Consider the following 23,551-nt stretch of genomic DNA (forward strand, 5'->3'; position numbering starts at 1 on the left):
GATGCAGATCGTCAAGCTGCCTTCAATAGATTTTGGAGCATGACAACAAGGATTAGTCATCACTCGAAAATTAAATCGCCGTCGGAAACAAGGAGGAAATATACGTCACCATAAGAAAAATATTGGACATGATATTTTCTTAGATTGTGGAAATAGAAGAGAGAGGGTATGCCGAAAATTTTTCATAAATACCTTAGGTATAGGAGAAGATACCTTCAAAAGGTGGGCTAAACTGCGTGAAGAAACATCTACTGAAAATAGTCGAAAAGAAGTTGATGAACCTGAAGTTCATCAACTCAGAGACCTCATACTTCACGTAAAACAAAAGTATAAAATGACAAATATTCAGTTAGTACTTGGCTGGATACATAACCGAAAGTACGAAGTCACTACTGTTGACAATCTTCAAAAAAGCTCTATGTTGAACCTGTTTTTAGATCAAAAAACATATGAGGACTGTATATCAAGAAAGGTGCAACGATCAATCCCTACAATCTGCCAAAAAGACCACATTCCAATCTGTTTTGAAAGATAAAAACATCGCAATTCACAAACCAATAAAAGATCAATGCGATATATTTATAAGCTTCAAGGAAGGTCAACTTCTCAAGGAAGAATATGAGAAACACATTCTTAGGAAGGACCAAGCAAGAATTGAGAAAAACAAAGAAAAAGAAAGTGCATCTAACACGAAAATAGTAATAACTTTAGATTTACAAAGTAAACTTTTGTGTCCAATCAGTTTAGCCTCATCCATGTACTATAAGCAAAAACTTACTTTGCATAACTTCACTTTATATGAACTGAATGAGGGTTATGTACGCCTGTATGTTAGATAGATAGATAATTTTCTTTATTTCAAGTTTTATACAACAAAAGCTACATAAAAGATGAAATGACGTCAGAATAAAGAACTTAAATACACAAGTTTTCAGAAACAAAATAATCCCCACAATTGTAAGGTTCCAAATGAATTAACATTCTCTTAACAATTTTCTTAAATCTATATAAACTATCACAGCATTTAATATAATTAGGTAGTCTATTGAATATTTTAATACACATGTAATAAAGACCTTTTTCACTCAAGGTTAATCTATGATAAGGATATAATAAATCTTGAGTTCTTGTATTATAATTATGACTAAGTCCCATATCAAACTTATCTCTATTTTTAAAAACAAACAACAAACATTCATAAATATACAAAGCATATACCGTCATTATATTCATATTTCTGAATTTACCCCTGCGTGAATCCCTGTACTTCATTTTGCATATAGTTCTAATAATTCTTTTCTGAGCTATGAATATTGATTGGACTCTAGAGTTGCCACCCCAGAAAATGATTCCAAATCTATTGATCGATTCACAATTTGCATGATACAAAATTTTCAAAGTACCCTCATTCATATACTGAGCAACAACCCTGATTCCATACCCAACACTGGCTAATCTTAAACAAATGTTTGGCATGAAGTGGGTGGAGGAATTACCGCGAATGAATTCGCAAGCTGTCTGGTGGATTATATTGATGGGTTACCAGATACAACTCAGAATGTGGTTTTGATTTCCGATGAATGTGCCAGCCAGAATCGTAACAAAATTTTGTCTACCGCTTTGTCAGATGCAGCCCGTAAAAAAAGCATAACCATTGAACAGCTTTATCTTCAAAGAGGTCATACTATGATGGAAGCAGATAATGTCCATTCTACACTGGAACATTACTTCAAACCTCCAATTTTCACTCCAATGGATTATGTTTGCAGAATGCGATTAGCACGGCCAGAGCATCCGTATGATATAAAAATTGTGCATCACAATTTTTTCCAAGACTATTCCAAAATGGAAAGCGTTTTTGCTTCAATTCGTCCAGGGATAGGTGTTGGCAAAAAATGTGTAAATGATATCTGTAAGATAAAGTATACGCCAGATGGTAAAGTGTACACGAAAACAGAATTTAGTGAGGAATATAAATTGCTGCCTCAAAGAAGACCCCTTGTGGAATGCTTCAAAGGTCTCAAATCATTATACAGGGTGTTCCTAAATTGAACGTACAAACGAAAAGGGGAGATTCCTTAAGTGAGTTTAAGAAAAAAAAGTTCCATAAACATGGGGTCGCAAACGTTTCGTTTTCGAGATACAGAGTGTTGAAGTTTGAATTTTTTTCAAGTTTTTTTCTCATAGTATATACACTTCACAAGATATTCAACTGAAATTTGGCATAGATATTACATTTGAGAGTTCTCACCACGTGACATGGCAATTTCGATAGAAAATCTACAGGGTGATATTTTTTCTGGAACACTGCCACCTGTTCTTCTGCAGAACTTTTTTTTGGTGAGCAACTGTAAATTTGAAAAAATGTAAAAGGAAGCTTTGTTCTTACACTAAACTTTTCGGTCTCTTGGAGTTTTGTCTTTACCAACGATTTCGAGAAAAAAAATTTTGAACGATTCTCTCGAAATCCTCGAGAAAATCCAAATTATGATGGGAAGGCCACTTCGTAAGCTGTGGTGAATGAGTTCAGTGTCAGTTTTTATGGAAATTTTCCTGATCTGTAGCGATGATTCATAAAGATTCGATAAACTCGTATAATCAACACAAAAATGTATTACAACAAGAAACACTCTGTATCTCGAAAACGAAACGTTTGCGACCCCATGTTTATGGGACTTTTTTTTCTTAAACTCACTTAAGGAATCTCCCCTTTTCGTTTGTACGTTCAATTTAGGAACACCCTGTATAATAGCCCCATCCCTATCAGTGAGTCAAAATATAAAGATTTACTTACAATCCCTCAAGTCAATTATGGACCAACAATATCACGATTTTTATGATAAGCTGCCTTACAAAAAAGATAAACCTGAAAAAATAAGTCTCTTATCTGTGAACAATCTGGACCGAATACCGAACAAAAAACGCGTCAGCAAATAATTTTGACCTTCTTTGTAATTTTTTTGAAGAATTCATCCTTATTTTTTATTCATTAGGTCACAATTGTAATAATAGTAAAATAAAATGATTTATTCTATCTATTCTGATATTATTTCCTGTGAAAGAACTCCTAAGTGGGAGATTCGCGGCAGCACATTTCTCCTATGTGCACAATTCATCCAAATAAAGAAAATTTGATATTTTGGACGTTCAAAAGTCCCATCATAATTACAAAAAAGTATTAATCAATTTCATATATGAACTTCTCATAAGACGAAATAGTTTCTAAAGGTTTTTGGCCTCTCCTGTAAAATGAGCATGAATGCACATAGTAGTATTTTTTACGGCAACGACGATTTGCAACCTCTTCATCTCCATCGCAACACTTGTCATCCTGAAAAATACTAAATTTTCTGAGACAAAACTTGTTTCTATTGGAATCAGTTATCGAATTAATAGTCTGCCAAAGTTTTTTATAATCTTTTTTATTATCAGAAATTTTTTGATATAGTATGTATTCTTGGTTATCTTTATTAATTTATGCTAAAAGTTTCTATATTCTTCATATTTGGTTGCTAATTCAGAAGTGTAATTTTTAATCAACTGTTTTTTAAATTATCCATTATGTTCTATCGATTTTACGATACCTTGCGTAACCCAGGGTTTTCTTTTTTTATTTTTGCTGTTAATTTGATTTTCAATTGTACATTGGTTCACGTTTGACAACAGTTTACTAATGAAAGTTTCATATATTGTTTCAACAGATTTATCTGCTTCATACACCCCTCGCCACGTTTCAGTTTTCAGTTTTGTAAATAATTTATTATGATTAATTTCCCTTTTATTATGTTTTTTGTTTATTTCATCAGATATTTTCTTATTAATTATACTTAAACCAATACAGTAATGATCAGTGATTGAACTCCGAATGATAAAAGGTTTTTTGCTATCTTTTTTATTATCTAAATCTGTGGTTTTAAGGAACAAATGATCAATTATGGTAGAAGGGACTTCACTTTCCCTAGTTGGTTTATTGATGCATGAAAACAAACCATTTTCAGACAAAACGTTCAAGTAGGTATTAACTTCGAAATTTTTTTTATCTTTAATATTGATATTTAAATCCCCTATGAATATTTCAGTTTTTAGTGGTTCAATTTGACCGAAATGATTTTGTAAATCGTCCAAGAAACTGCTGAGGTTCAAATTAGGCGATCTATAATAGGCAGACAGGCCGTAATCTTCACCATTTACTTTCAAGATACATCTCAGAATAGTTGTTTCATGATATATATAATTATTGCATTTAGCATTTATTGTATCTCTGACATATAAGATTCGTCCACCATTTTTATTATTCAACGATTCATTATAAAAACTGTTAAAGCCTCTAATTTTAAAATGATTTAAGTTATCCACTCTGAAGGTTTCAGATAGTACAAGAATATCAATATTATTTAATTCTGTTTGTTCCAAATATAATATCAACTCATCGAAGTTTTTACGTATACTACGAATATTAAAGTGCAATATATTAAAATTCCCTTGTTCAGAAAAATAATTTACCTTCTGAATCCCATCAAAGATCTCTGTTTCCAGACTACCATAGCCATCCACTCCATTAAAATAGTCCAGTGACATAAATGTGAATGCTTAATATGCAATTAAATCCAATCAAATCAAGCGACTCCGTACCTAACACAAAATCAATATGATGAAAAAAATCAAACAAATAAAGTAAGTATCAATATTTATCCCAAGTGTACTATCACATATCAACAAGAAATTTTTTAAATTTATTTAGATTTGAGTAATTTTAAATCCGCAATGTCCTTTACTTTTCTAATGCGGTTATTTTTCTCAAGAATATATAACCGAAATGAGTAAAAACTAACTTTCTATCATACATCGTGGTGACTTCTTTATAAAGATGATTTTTTTTTCTTAGCAAGTCCTCAGCTATTCCAATCTTTGTTTCCCTCAGTAATTTGCAATTTTTTTAAAATCATGGCTTTATGGTGGTATTCCTCAAACTTCGCAATAATTGGTCTAGTTTTATCATTTTTTACGCCAACTCTCTGCGCCTTGATTATTAATTATTATTATTATTATTATTAATGTTAATTTTCATCCTATTATTGAGTAGATTAATTACTTGCTCCGATGTTTTTTCTTCAATCTCCTCATCCAAATTGTATATGCAAATATTATTCATCTTACTGATCTGTTGTAAATGATCGATTCGATTTTCGAGCTGTTGAATTAATGTTTCTTGTTGGTTTATGGTTTCTTGCAAGGTGTGGATCTTATCTGTGAACTTCGATAATAATTTATCGATAAATTCTTCGCCACTTACGATTTCCTTTAATGTTTCTCTCATGGATGTTTTTATTTCATTGGTGATCAATTAACAGTAAAAGCCAGGAATATAACTTATTTCTAAATTTTCTTGATTTAGTTTATTGTATATACTTCTCGAAAACTTTATAAGGTACGGAGCATAAACAAACAGCACTACTCGCCACGCGCCATATGCGATGAATGAATAAGTCTGATATTTTGTTCTATTGAAAAAATTTTGTGTCCTGGATATTGAACTGTTAATATTGTATCTTTCTGGTTTATTTCCAGTGTGTTTTGAACTATCCTTATGAAATCGTTTGGGTTTTTGAAGTATTCATGAATGAGTATCTTCTAAAGTGATAAACCCTATTTTGAAGATAGTTTTTCGTTGATCTGTGACCATCAAACCCAACGATCCTATCAATCTACACTATCTCAGGACTTTGTTACCGAATACTGGTCCTAATTGCGACATCAATCCATACTTTGCTAGACCTCAAGATTTATTTATTTTACAAATATCGCGAGTTTTGCAGGTTTTTTTTAAGTTTTCTATTGATCTTCTTGAAGTGTAATATGAGCATATGCTGTGCATTTTTGACAATTCGACACCAATCTATATGTGTATTTCTTATCAATTCTACACTCAATTTCTCTGATAATACTTTCTTCTTTTTGTTCTCACTTTGTTTATAAATTATATCATGCAAATCTATTGTTTCTTTCTTGAGTTCTTTTAATGCAATGTTTTCATCTTGATCTTTTTTTATCTCTTGAATTTGGATTGTATTTGCTATATTTTCCGTTTGTGTTTTGTTTCTACTGAGAACTTTCATCTTTGGATTTCGTTTCTCACTAGTATCATGATGAATGGAGAAGCATTGCACACATTCTTTCATTTCACAGTATTTTCTAGAAGAACATTTCATAAACTGGTGATCTTCATCTTTTACTTAAGACGCACACGGAAAAAAATCAATTCTCAAATCAAGAAACAGGATATTCTTGAAATATTAAACTTGATCCAAGTATATATTGAATCGGAAAGAGTAAAGTAAGAAATTTGGTATACTTGGAATGAATAAATAGAATACCGAATACATATACTTCATAGAAATATATAATACTCCATACAAGTAAATGATGTATTCGAAATGAAGGAATAAATTTATTGATTCAAGAATACTGCTACATTTTGTTCGAACATACGATATTGCGACTTCGAAGATATCATTTACTCATTATGAAAATTGAAATATACTCATTCCAAATTATATTTTTGAAGAATTGGTTTACACATTATAATTATATCGAGTGATACATTTTAGTTGTAATTAGAATATGATCAAGTCACAAAGATGAATGGGAGACCTATTTGCTCATTTTTCATGTTCGATACTAATCATAATAAATGAAAATATGAAATTTTGGGGACAAAATTTCGTCATAGTGAGACATATTTCATTTTAATATTTAAATATTAGGGTTCGAGTGTTAAAAGGGAAGTGAATAATTCATCTGAACTCTACCCTGTGATTGAATTAGCAGATAATATGAATTTTCTTTTTCTTTTTATGTTCATTGTAGCTTACCAAGTCAATGAAGGCCATACTAGATAATTTGTTAATATACCGTTTCACAATACATCTAGTTTATGACGCCAAAAATTGTCATAGCGGTACCATATTGAGGTAAGTTATGTGATTTTTGAGATGTGTTAATAATACATAAAAATAAAAGTGAAATTGATTTTGGTGAGCAATCGTGAACATAAAAAATGATAAGAAAAACACATTTTTCATCTTATTTGAATTTTGACCAGTCTTTTGAAATAACTTTTGTTTCAACATTCAAAAATGGATGAGGTATAATAATAATAATAATAATAATAATAAGAGATAATTCCACCGTTTTTTTCGAATGACCAAAACCTAGAGTCATTGCATCTTATTACCTACTGTGCAGCCTCTACAATATCAGCAGTGCTCGGTGTGAAGCCAAAACCTAGAAGTGAGCAACCAGCACAGAAAAAACAGCATAACAAACCACATTGGCGAAATAGGCTAGAAGCAAAAGTACATAGCCTCCGACAAGATATAGGACGGTTAACACAATTTGAAAAAGGTTCTCCCTCGAGAAAACTACAGAAAATAGTGGATGCAATTATGGATCGCCATAGGCGACATGCAAACTACGACGCCAACAATGAAAGTGCTCAAGAAACTCTAGATACACTCAAACAAAAATTAAGTGTATACTCTGAACGACTGAGAAGATACAATGAGAGCTATAAACGAAAACATGACAATATGATTTTTGAAAACTCCGAAAAGAACTTTTATAGAATGCTTAATGAACAAACGTCAACTAAATTAGTGAGTCCTCCAAGCGCCGAAGATATGGAGAGTTTTTGGACCGATCAACTGTCAACACCAACTCCTTTTAACTCCAAAGCGCATTGGATAAGAAGAGAGGAGAAATCATGTGAGACCATAAAAATAATGCCACATAGTGTAATAACGTCTGAAGAACTACAGGAAATATTGAAGAACACTCACAATTGGAAATCTCCAGGCCCAGATGGAATTCACAACTTCTGGTTGAAGAAGTTTTGGTGTCTGCACGGCAGGCTAGTCGAATACATAAATAACATAATACATAATCCAACAGAAATGCCAACATTTTTAACAACAGGTATCACTTACCTAATACCGAAGGATTTTCAAAACACTATGGATCCATCAAAATATAGACCTATAACATGCCTACCAACAATATACAAAATCATCTCATCATGTTTAGCATCTCGTATCTACAAACATTGCGAGAAAAATAAAATAATAACAACACAGCAGAAAGGATGTTCCAAGAATGCACAAGGATCGAAGGAACAGCTGGTAATAGATTCCATCATATGCAACCAAGCCTTCAAGAAACATAGAAACCTTTTCATGACTTATTTTGATTATAAGAAGGCTTTCGACTCACTTCCACATGGCTGGCTGAAGAAAATTTTGGAGATATACAAGATCGATCCAATTATAACCAATTTTCTAAAGCTTGCAATGGACAATTGGAAAACGAACATCGAGCTTTCCACGGCAAACATAAAAACCAAACTGATTCCAATTAAGAGGGGAATTTTCCAAGGTGACTCCATGAGCCCATTATGGTTCTGCTTGGCGCTGAACCCACTCTCTAAAAAGCTAAACGCTACTGAAAAGGGTTTCAACATTAAAGGAAATAATAATACTACCACCCTCAATCATTTGCTGTACATGGATGATTTGAAACTGATAACAGGCAATAAGAACCACCTAGAAATTATGGTCAAACTAGTGGAACATTTTTCGAAAGATGTAGGTATGGAATTCGGTTTGGACAAATGTCGTACTCTCAGCGTAGTGAGAGGAAGAATACAAGATGAACCGATCACTCTCGCAAATGGACAGCAAATAGAAGCAATGAAGTTGGATGATCTTTATAAATATCTTGGAATGAAACAGAATCGACGAATCCACCACCAAAGAATGAAGCAAGACTTAACGACTGAGTTCATTAGGAGAACCAAAAAAATCTTAAAAACAAACCTCAACAGCAGGAACATGACGAGAGCCATCAACACATATGCATGTTCAATTCTAACATACTCATTCGGTATAGTTTCATGGAGCAAAACAGACATCGAAAACTTGCAACGTAAAATGAGAACGTTGATGACAAAAGCAAACAAGCACCATCCGAAAAGCAGCATTGAGAGGACTACACTGCCGAGAAATAAAGGAGGCAGGGGTCTTACGGACATCATGGAACTTGCTAGTGGGCAGATAGAAAGCCTACGGGAATACTTCAGAGATCAAGCAAGTACATCAGAGTTCTACAAAATACTGTGTGAAGCAGACGAATCAACACCTTTACAACTTCACAAGGAGCAATTTTCATACAACCACCAGACAAACCAAGAAAAATTGGATAGATGGAGAGAGAAGCCCCTGCATGGAAGACATTTCAACGAGGTGAACCAGGATCATGTCGACATTGAAGCGTCGAACTATTGGCTCACATCAGGTGCAATGTACCGAGAAACAGAGGGTTTTCTTTTAGCCATCCAAGATCAAGTGATCTCAACTAGAAATTACTGCAGGCATATCATAAAGGATCGAACTATTACCGACGATCGATGCCGATATGGGTGTCCAACAAATGAGACAATACAACATATCACGGGTGGATGTCAGATGTTTGCAGGAAATGAATATAAAGAGAGACACGATGCAGTAGGAAAGATATTACACCAAGAAATAGCAACTAAATTAACACTAATTCAATCTGAAAAAGTACCATACTACAAGTACCGACCGGAGACCATCCTGGAAAACGAACGCTATAAACTGTACTGGGATCGTACAGTTTTGACTGATAAAACAGTCCCTCACAACAGGCCAGATATATTGCTAGTCGATAAACATCAAAAGGCAGCTATACTCATCGACGTAGCAATACCTAATAACAACAACTTGCGTCAAAAAGAGGTCGAAAAAATTTCAAAATATAGGGACCTCGAATTTCAGATAAAGCGCCAGTGGGGAATGATATCAACGAGAACTATTCCAATTATCATCTCAACAACAGGAAAAGTACCCAAAAATCTCAAGAGAAATATCAAGCAACTAGGGCTTAGTGAGTATATATGTAATGTAATGCAAAAAGCTGTTCTTTTAGGTACTGCAAGGACGGTGAGAAAATTCCTAGGAAGCGAAGGACAGGTCCAAGGATCGCGTGTAAGAGGACCAGAAGTTCGACGACAACCAGGGGGACCACAAGGACTGGACACGACCGAGCTCTACCCTTCTGATATTTTAAATATCTGGGATTGAGTGAATGTTCCTCTTAGCGAGAAGTGAGAAGCCGACGGCGAGGATAAATCCTACGCGTATAGGCAAAAGTCGAAAAAATAATAATATTTATTTCAAAATATGTCCAGATAAGGCCATACATAAAAGAAACAGTGTCAAGAAAATTGTCTTTAACAACCAAAATATCACACAGTTATCAACAGATAATCATCCAGAGAATAAGGTTCTAAATTAACAAGATACTCTCTAACATTTCTCTTAAAAATCATAAAACTATTTACACATTTAATTTCATTTGGTAACTTATTAAAAATTCTTATACACATATAAGAAGGATGCTTTTCAGATATCGACAATCTGTGTATCGGATAATGCAGTTCTAGGGATCTTAAGGGGTAGTTAGTTCTACTTGTATGAAGAGAAAATGTCTCTTTATTTTTGAAGAAAAAAATCAAGCACTCATATATATAAAGGGCAAATATAGTCATAATTTTGTTTTTTCTGAAAACATTTCTACAGGATTCGATGTAAGTCATTTTGAACATGATTCTCATAGTTTTCTTCTGTATCACAAACAGTTTATGGACATCTGTGCTTGCTCCCCAGAAAATAATCCCATATCTTAATAGTGATTCAAAATTCGCAAAATAAACTATCTTAACATTTTCTATACTTAAATATTTTGAAATCGTCCTGATGCCAAAGCCTACACTACATAACTTTCCTGCCAAATAATCAATATGACAAGACCATCTTAGAAAGCCATCCAACTGTACTCCGAAAAATTTAATAGATTCTTCTATTTTTACTTCACGACCATCTAAATTCAATGTATTCCCCCTTATTTTCTTAGATCTACTTGTAGTGAAGAGAAGAGCAGATGTTTTTTCCTCATTCATTATTAATTTGTTTTTAGTAAACCAAGACTTAAGCTCATCATATACTGACATTGCCTTTGTTTCAACTTCGACAAAATCAGCGCCTCCTATCATTAAATTTGTATCTTCAACAAAAGATGTTAATGAGTTGATGATCTCTTCAGTTGAGTCACATATATCAATCATGAAAATTACAAACAAGATAGGCCCAAGGACACTGCCCTGGGGAATACCATGGTTTGACTCCGCTATTTCAGATTTTAGTTCTTTCCCGTTATTAATGATTGAGACTATTTGTTGTCGATCCGAAAGATATGACGAAATCAATTCTCTCGCATTCCCTCTAATTCCTAGTTTTTCAAGTTTAACAAGTAAGAACCGTCTCGACAAACAATCGTACGCACTCGCTAAGTCGATAAACAACCCCAGACCAAGTTTATCATTCTCGATCAACTTAATTATTCTTTCTGTAAATCGATATAAAGCTGTCTGTACCGATCTACCCTCCAAATATCCGTGCTGAGATTCACCAAAGATATCGCATTCTTTCATAAACTGAGACAATCTTCTACAAATGACGTGTTCAAATATTTTAGAGAAACTGGGTAATAAACTAATCGGCCTATAACTCTCAAAAGAAGAAACATTTCCCTTTTTATATATGGGCCTTATTATCGCCAGTTTCAGTTGTTTAGGAAATATTCCGAATTTTAGAGAATTATTTATAATGTATGAAAGTACATAACTGATTTCTTGCATACAATATTTCATTATATTGACCGGAATTCCATCAATATCACTACTATATTTATTCTTAATTTTGCCCCCAATTTCAATAATTTCATCAGGAGTGGTTGGTTGTAAATCAATGCATTTAGTGTTATCCTCCAACTTACAATTGAATGATATATCACTCAAATTACTCAACATAATAGGAATCTTATCAACAAGAAAGCTGTTATACTTATTTGCAATTTCGTGTGAATTTTGAAGAAAATTATTATTATTTTTTATTCCTGTGCCTCTGATATCATTACATATGGACCACATAGTTCTGTTCTTATTATCAGATGACTTGATTTTATTATTGTAGTAATCAGCCCTTGATTCTAAAAGAAGATTATCATAATGACGTTTCTCATAATCATATAAAATTTTATATTCACTTTTATATGTTTTCATAGTCAACAAAATGTTCAGTCTAGACTTACTTTCCCTGATTTCATCTGTATTATAATATTTATTTTTATTAATTGTATTCTCCCCAATTTTAACTAATTTCATTGGAAAATGTTTCTCGAATATGAGTAAGAAAGATTTTATAAAATTATTCCATTGCAATTCAACATTTGATTCATCAACCAAAAAAACTCTTTCCCAGTCCTGTTGTCTCAGTTCACCAAGGAACTTTACCTTATCCTCATCATTGTAAAATCTACGAAAAACTGATTTTAACTGATTTAATATGTCAACATTGAAACTTATTTTTTGTCCGAGATGGTCCGAAACAACAGTACTGAGCAATTCTGAACTAACCTGAAAGTTAACGAATATATTGTCTATACAACTGTATGAATTCTGGTAGGTTCATGAATTGTGGGGAAAAGATCAAATAAACTCATTAGTGTGACAAAATCATACTTCCTCTTGTTGTTCACCAGTAAATCTAAGTATATATAAAACCGCTTGCACATATACGTCAAACTTTAAACGTAAAATCACAGCCCAAACGGGACCATCTAGAGCAAAAATGACAAGAATAAGACCCCCCTCAAAATCGTCTGGAGATCCCGGGAAAAATCCCAAACCTTCGATTCTCCCCGCGGTTTTCGAGTATACGGGGTGTTTCGGATCATTTTGACATTTCAAGTCCCATATTTCTGTGGTATCTGTGGACAATTTGGCTGTCAGTGTCATGTTAATAATAAATATTCCATTTCGATATATGAAAGTTCTTGAAAAAGTTTGCAGTTTCCAAAATTGTTATTCAATATTTAAATAAATGCCGACAGATAAAATGCAAAGTCTTCGGCGAATCGAAAATTCGATAGATATTTGTCAAAATTTGGAAATGAATATTGATATCATCGAATGCATTTTCAGTTCAGGTTCGTTTGAAGGGTTTGTATAATTATTGATTCAATTGGATGAATGTTACTTTATTTCAGGAATTTTTCGTTTATTTTCCACAAACTATAAAACTACATTCTCTTTCGTGAGAATTTGAATCTATTGCGACAGAAGATGGAACTACAAAAGAGAACAGAAGTTTCATCTGATCATGTATTAAACAGATAGAAAAACTCCTTATAGATAATTCACAATTGGCTTTATTACTGGAAAAAAAGCCAAGTTAGTCAGATGACATTCAGAAATTTCCATGTGTTTTTTGAATATCTGAAATATACACTTTTACGACAGGAGAGTGCAAAAATATAAATGACCCATCCGTTTTTGAAGAATTTGAGTGCAGTGCTGTTCAATTTATAATGAATAAGTCAAGTCGTTGTGAAATCTTCCATACGAATAATTTCAACTATATATTATCTATTATATTATTTGCTGCTCAACTGAAACATGTATTAATAAACCTTGGAAATTAGAGACTCAAACTTTTTACCTGATTTCTCAAAAAGGTTCCACCAAGATAAGAAATTAAAATTTCTTATGAGGTAACATAAGCCATGGGTATTTGAAAGGCAAGTCTATTCATTCTGTCTCTTTTTAGTTTGTTTATTAAAGCTATACTAGGATATACATATAAAAAATCAGTTGAATTACTAGTCAAAATGTTACGACAGAAATAAAATTTAAAGGATCATTCAGTATATGAAGAATTTCAACATGGCAGTTACTTTTGAAATTGGTATCAATTTTCGAGCAATTCAATGTAGGTATAAAATACTTTAAAAAGTAACTATTCATCAAAACTTTCCATTTCATGAATGAATGATTAAACATGTAGATACCTATTTCACTAAAGTTTTCAATAGTTATAGGAATAGTTGCTCTATGGCCAGTTCGAAAATGCTATCCTACTGATTTATTCATTGCTTTCGGTAAAAATTAAATTATTAATTGATTCAGATCCAAAGTTAACATTTGAAAAAAATCAACCCACTAACATGGGTCAATAGTATTGGCTGATACAATTTTAGTACCGAGGCAGTCATTTCAAATACTGAACACATCTTCTGACTGAAGTAAAACTTGAACAATGACCTTTTTTTACTTGCAACTTGAAATGAATTTTGCACTTTTTCAGTGTTCAATAATGAGATAATTATTGAATTGACTCAAGAAATTAACATTATCAGGATTAGTTAATACTGCTAAAGACGTTAATAAACCTATTAATTTCTTATATGGTTCATCATTACAACTCTCTTTTGTTGAATCAAATTTCAATTGAGTTTTCAAAGGAGTGATATTCAGCCCTAAACATTTTTTAGCTTTCCATAAATTCTTTATGATAAAATTATCATTTGAATTTTCTATCAGATATTATATTCATTCAGAATTAACATTAGTTAAAACGAAAAAGTCATCCACGTACAATGCAACAGCAGTTAGCAAGTTATTTTTTGATTTTATGTAGATACAATGCTCAATTGTTGATCTTTTTTAACTAATATCTATCAAAATTTTATTTACTATATATATTGCCCTGTTCAATTTACTTCTGAGTAAAACCCAGAGCTACAAGCTTACTCTATAACGTAGCGAACCATCATTCAGATGTCCTCCACTAAATCACAATTATCTAGTGAAATTTTTATATCATACCTTATCTATGATAACTACATCTCGACTGGTATTAATGAAATTGTTACCTGTATCCCTTTGATCATTCATCAGAACCCATAAAAATCATTTTTGTCCCTATACCTTCAAGAAATATGCAACAGAAAAGTATGCAAAATTCATCGATACAATAATCAGATTCTAAAAACCCCTTAGTTCTTCAGGAATGTCCAATTGGTCTTTCGATATTATAAATTATTGAAAATAACCTACTATTAACCAAATTTTTAGATTTCAAAAGGTGTCCTTCCTTATATTCTAAATATATACACCCTATATAATTGTTGATCATATATTGTATTCCTTAATAAATTATGGAATAGAAGAATAATTTGTTGCTCAACTGAAAAAGTATTGATGAACTTGGAAATGAGGGACTTCTTATAACCTGATTTCTCAAAGATGTTACACCTAAATAATATGATTGCTTGCAAGGCAACATAAGCCATGGGTTTTTGAAAAGTAGATCTATTCATTCTGCCTCTTTTCAGTTCATTATAGCTATACTGAATATTCCTAAAACAAAATTTCACTGTAGGTCTTTTCATAGATCTTATCGAATGATTATGTAAATTCAATATTTGTCAAAACTGAAAATAAACATTGAATGCAGTTTCTTTATTTCAGGTGGTATTTCTATTGACTGATAATAACTCTCACACTTTGATTATGCATTTTTCCCAAATTTTTTAAAGAAGAAAGAAATTGCCATTTCTAGAGAAATGAGAATTTCAGATTTCAAAATGTCTAATTACTACTTCAAATATATATACACCTTATATAATTGTTGATCAAATATTGTGTATTTCTTTACAAATTAGTTAATAATTTGAAGTTTTAATCTCAATTTTCAGACTTGAATTGGTCCAACATCTCTAGATACTTCTAATTGATATTCGACAAATAAGTATCCTGTATAATTATCCATACAAACGAAAATAATCCATCTTCTGAAAAGAAAAACAATGTTTACTATATAGAATTAATTTTAATAATGATTCAAAAGTGATGAAATTTTGCAGACTTACTTATTTTGGGTCTTAGATCACGAATCCGCTGTCATAAATTCCTTAATCCAGCTAGTTTTTTTTTTTTTATTGTGATTTTTTTTTTTAATTGTGAAATTGGCCTAATGAAGGTGAGGTTATCCACATTAATAGCTAGTTTTCTTGTATTTTATCAACTGATTCTCGTTGGAAATGATTAATTAATCACATTTCAAGCTTTCCCTGACATAAAAATGCCTTTTTTTCGTCAAAATCGATGGTTTTAATCGATTGTTTATATATGGCGGCGGCCATCATGTTTAATACGTAACGTTTGTCAGATGCAATGATGCATAGACCTAATATCCTAATACGGATATTAGGTCTATGGTCAGATGCGAAATAATCTGCGACGTTGCCTGTATGCCAGATCTTCTTGATGGGATCGGTTTTTTACTTGGTGGAAATTCATATTAATAGATTGTTTGAGATTATGACGTATTATAAAACTGTATGGAAACTCATAATTTTCGCACAGCTATTCGAGCAGAAAATTCGGCAAATTTATTTTCGAAATGAATAAATGGTAGTTCATATGGTGTTATTCTGGTTTTTTCGATATTGGCATCGGATTCAGTTTAGTCCTCCAGAACATATACAGGGACATTGATGTTGACGAGGACGCTGTGATTACAAGGTTTTCAAAGGGTTCACAGACCAAATTAGATTTTGTGTTATACTTGCCAATTGTCTTCTTTTTTTTCATATGAAACAATAGATTTACTATTTTTTTTTTAATTTCTACCTGAATGGCTAAAACCGTGATAAGTAAATAAATATATTATAATATAACAAATACATAAGCGTACAAATTTTTTTACCGAAATTTGAGGCTTTATTGTAAAACACTGGTTATACATTTATGATTCGAAATACTGCCCATCGCTGGTCACTATACTTTCTCACATCTTTCGGGCAGCGTACGAATTGAAAAAACTGGTCATCTTTTGAAGCGATCCACGAATCGATCCAAGTTTTTAATTCTTCATAAGATAGGAAGTGCTGGTCAGCCAGGCTGTGTGCTATTGATCGAAACAAGTGATAGTCCGAGGGAGCAACGTCTGGAGAATACGTCGGGTGGGGTAGGAATTCCCATTTCAACTTTTTCAAGTATATCTTGACTTTCGCAACATGGAGTCGAGCATTGTCATGCAGTAAAATCCATTCATCTACTCTCTCGTCGTATTACGGCGGTTTGTCTCTCAATGCTCGACACAAACGCATTGATTGCGTTCGATAACGATCGCCTGTGATCGTTTCAGTTAACAACTCATAATACACTACGCCGAGCTGTTCCCACCAAATACTGAGCATGACCTTAGAACCGAGAATATTCGGTTTAGCAGTCGACGTGGAAGCAAGGCCGGGATATCCACATGATTTTATGTGCTTGGGATTATCGTAATGAACCCGTTTTTCGTCTCCAGTCCCAATCCGATGCAGAAATTCCTTCCGTCTTTGCCTCGAAAGCAGCTGTTCACAAACAAACAAACTCCGTTCAAACACCTCCCGGCTTCAACTCGTACGGCACCCACTTTTCTTGTTTCTGAATCATTCCTATGACTTTCAGGCGTTTCGAAATGGCTTGTAGTCCTAATGATCCTGTCAATTATTTGAATTTGAGAGCATAATTATGTTTGAACACTACCCTTATTTTTACCGTAGAATTCAACGAAATCACAAAAAAAAAAGGGTTCTGATTTGAAAATCGAAAGTTATGATCAAATTTTGTTCACAATTTTTGGCACAATATTTGAAACACCCTGTGATGATATTTTTCAAATTCAAGATATGCACGATATTCCAACATCATTCTAGTTTGTGAAAGTGAATTGAGTATACGCATAGGATATTCACAGTGAAAATAATTCACGTGATAGTGACTATGGAAATTCTCTCTTTTTTACGGTTTTTTCTTAATATTTTGAAAACTATGAGAACTAACGCAATAATTTTAGCAGAGAGTAATTGAGAATGGAAATCTTTCTTGTATAACCGGAAGTGCCAGAACTTCTAAAATATTTTAGCTGAATAGGGCATCATGAACAATGTCATATTCTGAATTTTCAGATTTCAAATCGGCCCCGTTCTCCAGAAACGTCTAATAGGCCTTCGAACTTGAAACACCCTGTATAAATATTCATATAAATATCTAAATATAAATATTTTTGAGAGGTTAAGCTCGATATCGGTGTAATCTGGGATTTGGTACCATAGAAAAACTCGAAACCCTTAACGGCGAACCCCCTCAAACTTAAGGCTAGGACCGCCCTTGATTTGTCGTCATGGAAAGTTATTTGCATCAAATATTTTCATGTGAGCAAGGGCGAAATGGTATGTTCTAGGAAAGAAGTCATATAGAATTCTACCCTAGAATCAGCATAGGATACCGAGTGAATCGTCTAAAATCAGCTAACGATACAAGGTTTCCGAAAAAAATATTTTATTTTCTAGAGGGATACCCAGTGAAGGATCTACCGGCATAGTGACGGGGTCCAAGGGGCGGAGCCCCTTCGGCGAGCAGAGCGAGTCTATGTTATAATCTCCTGCTGCAATAACATGCTTATTTTCCTCCATTGCCACCGTCAGAACTCTCTCAAACTGCTCCAGAAACACATCTATATCACTGCTTGTACTACATGGTCTGTACACTGATAGTATTATGAATTTCTTCTCTCCTAGTGACATTTCCGCAGCTGCACACTCGAATTGACCCACTATAGAAAAGTTTTCTAGTTTTCTTCTTCTTTCACACTTAATATTTTGATGGATATATATTGCTGCTCCACCATGTGTACCTTTAGGTCTACAGAAAGCAGAGACTAGTTCTAAATTATTTAATTTCTGTGGCAATTCATCTTCACTTTTCCAGTGCTCTGTTAGACAAAAGACTATGCAATCACACTGGGATGAAAGGAAATGTTGAAAGGAGTCCACACTGTTTCCGATCGATTGAATGTTCTGGTGAATGAGTGCATACCTATTTGTTTTTTTTGGGAATGATTCATTTTGCGTCTTGGCATATTTTTTTGAAAATGTGAGGTCTTTCATAAAAAATCGCCCGCCGGACAATTTTTCTTATAAGCTTGCATGTAGAATCTTTTGATCACAACATTTTCAGGCCAAAATTCTGGATTGTAGAGTTGGTCTTTTTTTATGAATGGAACTTTCACTAAAAAGCTTTTTGATTCACTTTTTTTCTTCTCAAATTGTAGTTCCTTTATTTCCAATGCTACTTGATCAAAACCTGGTTTTTGTTTGATATATGTTTCAATCATATTTTCATTCACGTGTGCTTTTACTCGGCTGATGAAAAACCATGCTTTTTTCTCTTGTCCCACAAAACTTTTTCATACTAGCAATCAAACACCTGGGATTGCCCCAGATAGCAACGTTCTCGTGACCGACACAACATGGGAATAATCGTTAACAGTTTACGTTATATGTGTGATATAGAATAAGCCAAAAATTATTTAATGGATATAAATGTATTTTACAAAAAATAATTCCTTTGAGAGGTGTCTATAATGACCCAAGTGCTTGATGAGTGAAATATTTAAATAAAAAAAAAACTAAAATATTTTGATCACGGATTTCGTTTTGAATAAGATGAGGGACAAAATTAGTTTTGATTTTTGAAAAATTCAAATAATCCAGTTCAGAATAAACCATTCATAATCTGAATTATATTTGCATGTACTAGATCTGAGTATATTATACCGAAATATACTAAAACGCGAGTTCTTTTCCCTGCATCTTCGTCAACATGATTCGACTCGTTTGATATGCCGCGCCAATGAAAACGATCTTATCCACCTGTTGGTAGTATTTATCGTAATACAAGTATATAAATGCTTTCATCCACTAGATTCAAGAATATTATTCGAAGATATACTAAAATGCGCCCTCTGTGCAGTTTGCATTAGAAAATATCTCTTTCGATCCCCTTCATTCTCATTTAGGTGATAGGACTGATCGGTCTACAGAAGTTTTGATTGTGTTATGAGTGTTAGATACTGAATAAAAGCACTGAAAAGCAAAATTTAATTAGGAATTAGGGATATATGGAGTGTCTGATTGGAACATTTCAAGGTAAGTTTTTATTGAGAAATAATTTCAACTCTTTTATTTTTTTTTTAATTAATTCGGATTTCATTTTCCTTTTCATGATGCTCTTGGTGATTTTTACTATTGTAATTCAGCTTGATATCTTTGAATTATTTCTTTGAGGACTAGGTATTTTTGAATTGATATTTTCAACAAAATTCTTACTTTTTCAGAACAAATGCGTTAATATTTAATAGGGTCTGTTATAAAGATTTTCTAGAGATTTCTAATTATTTTCGAAATATTAATGCACTTTTTGAATACAACATCCTGTTCATAATTGATGAATGTTAATTGAATTTGATTCTTTTGCAGAATATGGAAATTGTTCATGAACAATTGGGAGCTACGTTATCATTTGCTGATGAAAATGCAAATCAATAGATATCTATCGATATGAGTGAGATACAATTTTGGAATAATTCTTCAGGACCAGGTAGTATTTTTCATTCGAAAAAGTCCACGATAAAATTTATTAATCACAAATTTCTTCTTTCTTTGCAGAGATCTCAAGTGATATTGGACAAATCATTCAAGAACAGAAAAATAGAGCAACACAGAGGAATCAAACCGCCAAGCCCAACTTGTTTTTGGTATCAGGGGAAAATCTATTATAGCCGAAAAGTTTCCAAATTGTTGTATAGATGTAGATGAACTTTTAAGAATGTATCTCGAATTCTCTCCACCTAAATAATTTATTCTTTAGGAGATAACTATGTTCCTTCAATCCTTTGTATAGTACAATGTTTTATCCTGTATTTGTATAAATGTAATACAATTTTTTTCCAATGTAGATATTGTTTATTTGTTGGTTTTTATTTATTTTATGATGATTTGAGAAATAAATTCATTTTTTATATATGCTGTATTTTATTTATTATTCAGATCAAGAAATCTAATGGATTGGATAGATAATTGCATATATTCTTTCGAATAATTTCAAAGAATTGATATGAAATTAATATTCATTTCAAGTAAGTTTACTGTTTCTTTGGAACAACCATAAAATTGATTTTGAATTTACCATATTACATACTTATTCTAACACTAACTTAATTTTGGTTTGAGTATATCAATTCTTTCATTCGAGTATATGATTCACTACCTTCAAACGAAGAAATGATTGAAATTGAGGTATTCAATATCTTGTTTTGAAAATATTTTATATTCAAACGAAATTTATCATCCACTCATTTCAAGTATAGTCATTTACTCACAGCAAATATAAGAATTTTCTTTGGACCAATAATACCGACTTTATTAAATTCAAGAATATCATATACTTATTTGGAATACTTGGTATATTTAAATTTGGAGAATACAGTATACTTGACCCAAATTTATTATAATCTTGCTTATATATGAATCTATCATATACTTCAACCAAATATTATTCACTCAATTTGAGAATAGATTTTTTTGCGTGCATCTGAGAACTCACTCCCTTCTATCGCCATACTTACCTATTACTAATATGTACATATTCATTTTCATAGCAATAACAATATATGGAGCGTATTACAAGCACATATCATTGAAATAATACTAAACCAATAAAGTTGAATATGACTTTCTGAATATTGTCGAAACAATATTCAATCAATATCCTATCAAATTTGGATATACCCACAATATTGTCGTTTATTTCTTGAATCGGTATTGAAAGAATATTGAGGTTGCAATATTGATTCAAGATGTTGAGAATAATGTTGTCTTGCCTCTATTGGTCATTATTGTGACAGGAATTTGTAAAGTAAATTAAGTCAAATAAAATATTTTTCTATCATTTTGAATGAATATACAATAAAATAAACCTACTATATACAAATAATTACATATATACACTTACATAGATAATCTCAATTATTTCATCCGGCCTTCTTTATCAAAATATTTGAATGTATTATGATTTTTTTTCATCTTTTCCTTTTCGCACTAAAATGTTGGAGTGAAATATATTTTTTTTTTTCAATTTTTCTTTTTATCGTTTCGTCTTCCCTACAAATGTTTTTTTTTCAATAGCTTTTCCGAATTGCTCGTAATAATCTTTGAGAGATCTTTGAGCATCTGTTACTCGCTTCTGGTCTAGCTCAATAGCTTTTCCGATTTGCTCGTAATAATCTTTGATAGATCTTTGAGCATCTTTACTCGCTTTTGGTCTAGCTCAGATCTTTCCTCTTCTTCCTGCAAAAAAAAAACTACATATTTGTTGCTGAAATAATGTGACTGCTGGCTGAAGGTTGGGAGTTCAAAAGTTGTGAAACAAAAACGGGTATTTTATTTTTCGAAAAGTAACGTTTTGGATATTAAAACCATCGCATATATACAATATTATGAATATTGAATGGAATACTGAATATTCAGCTCAAAAAATGATTGTTGATATTGATTACTACCACATCAAAAAGATCACATAACTATTTTTCCTTTGAACAAAATTGAAAAAGTATTCTATCATTAAACTATGAAATTGTGTCGATGAAAAATAGTATTTGAAAAAGTTAACTCACATCATCTGGGGAAAAATCAGTGTCTATTGCTCTTCTTTGTTGCCACTTACATGTATTTTCTCCAATTCTCCTTAGACGTTTGACTTTCTGCGAACAAAAGAATATATATTAAAATGGCCGATTCCATGAATAGTTTATGGTTATTGGATAGTTGTCGGATTTCAATCAACTCATTAGTGAAGTATGAATGAAATTAATCAATTCTCGTTTATTGACTGAAAATTTTTCTGGTTTTAAAAATTGGTTCCGAAATGCGATTGAAAATCCAACCGATTCTTCACTCGGGAATTCTTAAGGTAAATTGTATTATATTCGATTTCACGATTATGTATTATTAAGTTTCCGAAAAATGAGTTTTTTCGAATTGTGCTTCAATTCCATCAAAAATATCAAACTTTATGTTCAACAAATGATATTTGGTGAACTGAATACAATATATATATATATATATATATATATATATATATATATATATATATTTTCCTTCTCACCGCTCAATGACGGGAAATAGTCGGCAACTGCCGGACGGATTGTCAAGGCAGAGGCCTCTGCTACGGTCCTTGCAGAACCTTCCGAATTATCCTGGTGGTGTGCAGGATGACCTGCTTTTGCGAAGCGGAGATTATGTCCTTATCCAGGCAGAGTCTTTGGGTATTCTCAATCAAGTGTCTCTCTACCATACCATTGACCGAGATGATCATAGGCAGGACACTGACCGACTCAAGAGCGTACATTTCCCGTAGTTGGAACGCCAGATCTGTGTACTTGGTGACCTTCTCCGAGTAGGCCCTTGTGATGTTATCGTCCGCGGGTATGGTGAATTCTATCAAGAGACATGTTTTCCTCACCTTGTCAAATAGAGTGATGTCTGGCCTATTATGGGCAACTGCTCTGTCTGTTACCAACGTGCCGTCCCAGTACATTTTATAGGTGGCGTTCTGCAGAAGTGCTTTTGGCACATATAAGTGCTGCTGGAGTTCCTCCTGGATAAGCCCGAGTTTTAGCGCCATTTGCTGATGGTAAATCTTCGCCATTGAATTATGTCTCTCAAGGTAGTCTTTTGGGGCCAG

The 23,551-nt window shown here is 32.6% G+C and overlaps 1 protein-coding gene and 1 long non-coding RNA gene across 2 annotated transcripts; one reads left to right on the plus strand and one right to left on the minus strand.

The window, feature by feature from the left end:
* Positions 1 to 2,770: 2,770 nt before the first annotated feature.
* On the minus strand, positions 2,771 to 22,782 carry LOC123682858. Its single transcript, XM_045621660.1, has 3 exons — positions 22,482 to 22,782; positions 21,821 to 22,155; positions 2,771 to 4,632 (listed from the first exon to the last, which is right to left on the minus strand). The coding sequence occupies exon 3, from the start codon at positions 4,576 to 4,578 to the stop codon at positions 3,553 to 3,555; it is 1,026 nt and encodes a 341-aa protein (XP_045477616.1). The 5' UTR covers positions 4,579 to 4,632; positions 21,821 to 22,155; positions 22,482 to 22,782; the 3' UTR covers positions 2,771 to 3,552.
* On the plus strand, positions 19,427 to 20,573 carry LOC123682859. Its single transcript, XR_006747894.1, has 3 exons — positions 19,427 to 19,956; positions 20,287 to 20,407; positions 20,478 to 20,573. It is a non-coding gene; the product is annotated as an uncharacterized LOC123682859 (long non-coding RNA).
* Positions 22,783 to 23,551: the final 769 nt, after the last annotated feature.

Source organism: Harmonia axyridis, chromosome 6, assembly GCF_914767665.1.
Source record: "Harmonia axyridis chromosome 6, icHarAxyr1.1, whole genome shotgun sequence".
Taxonomy (NCBI): Eukaryota; Metazoa; Arthropoda; class Insecta; order Coleoptera; family Coccinellidae; genus Harmonia; species Harmonia axyridis.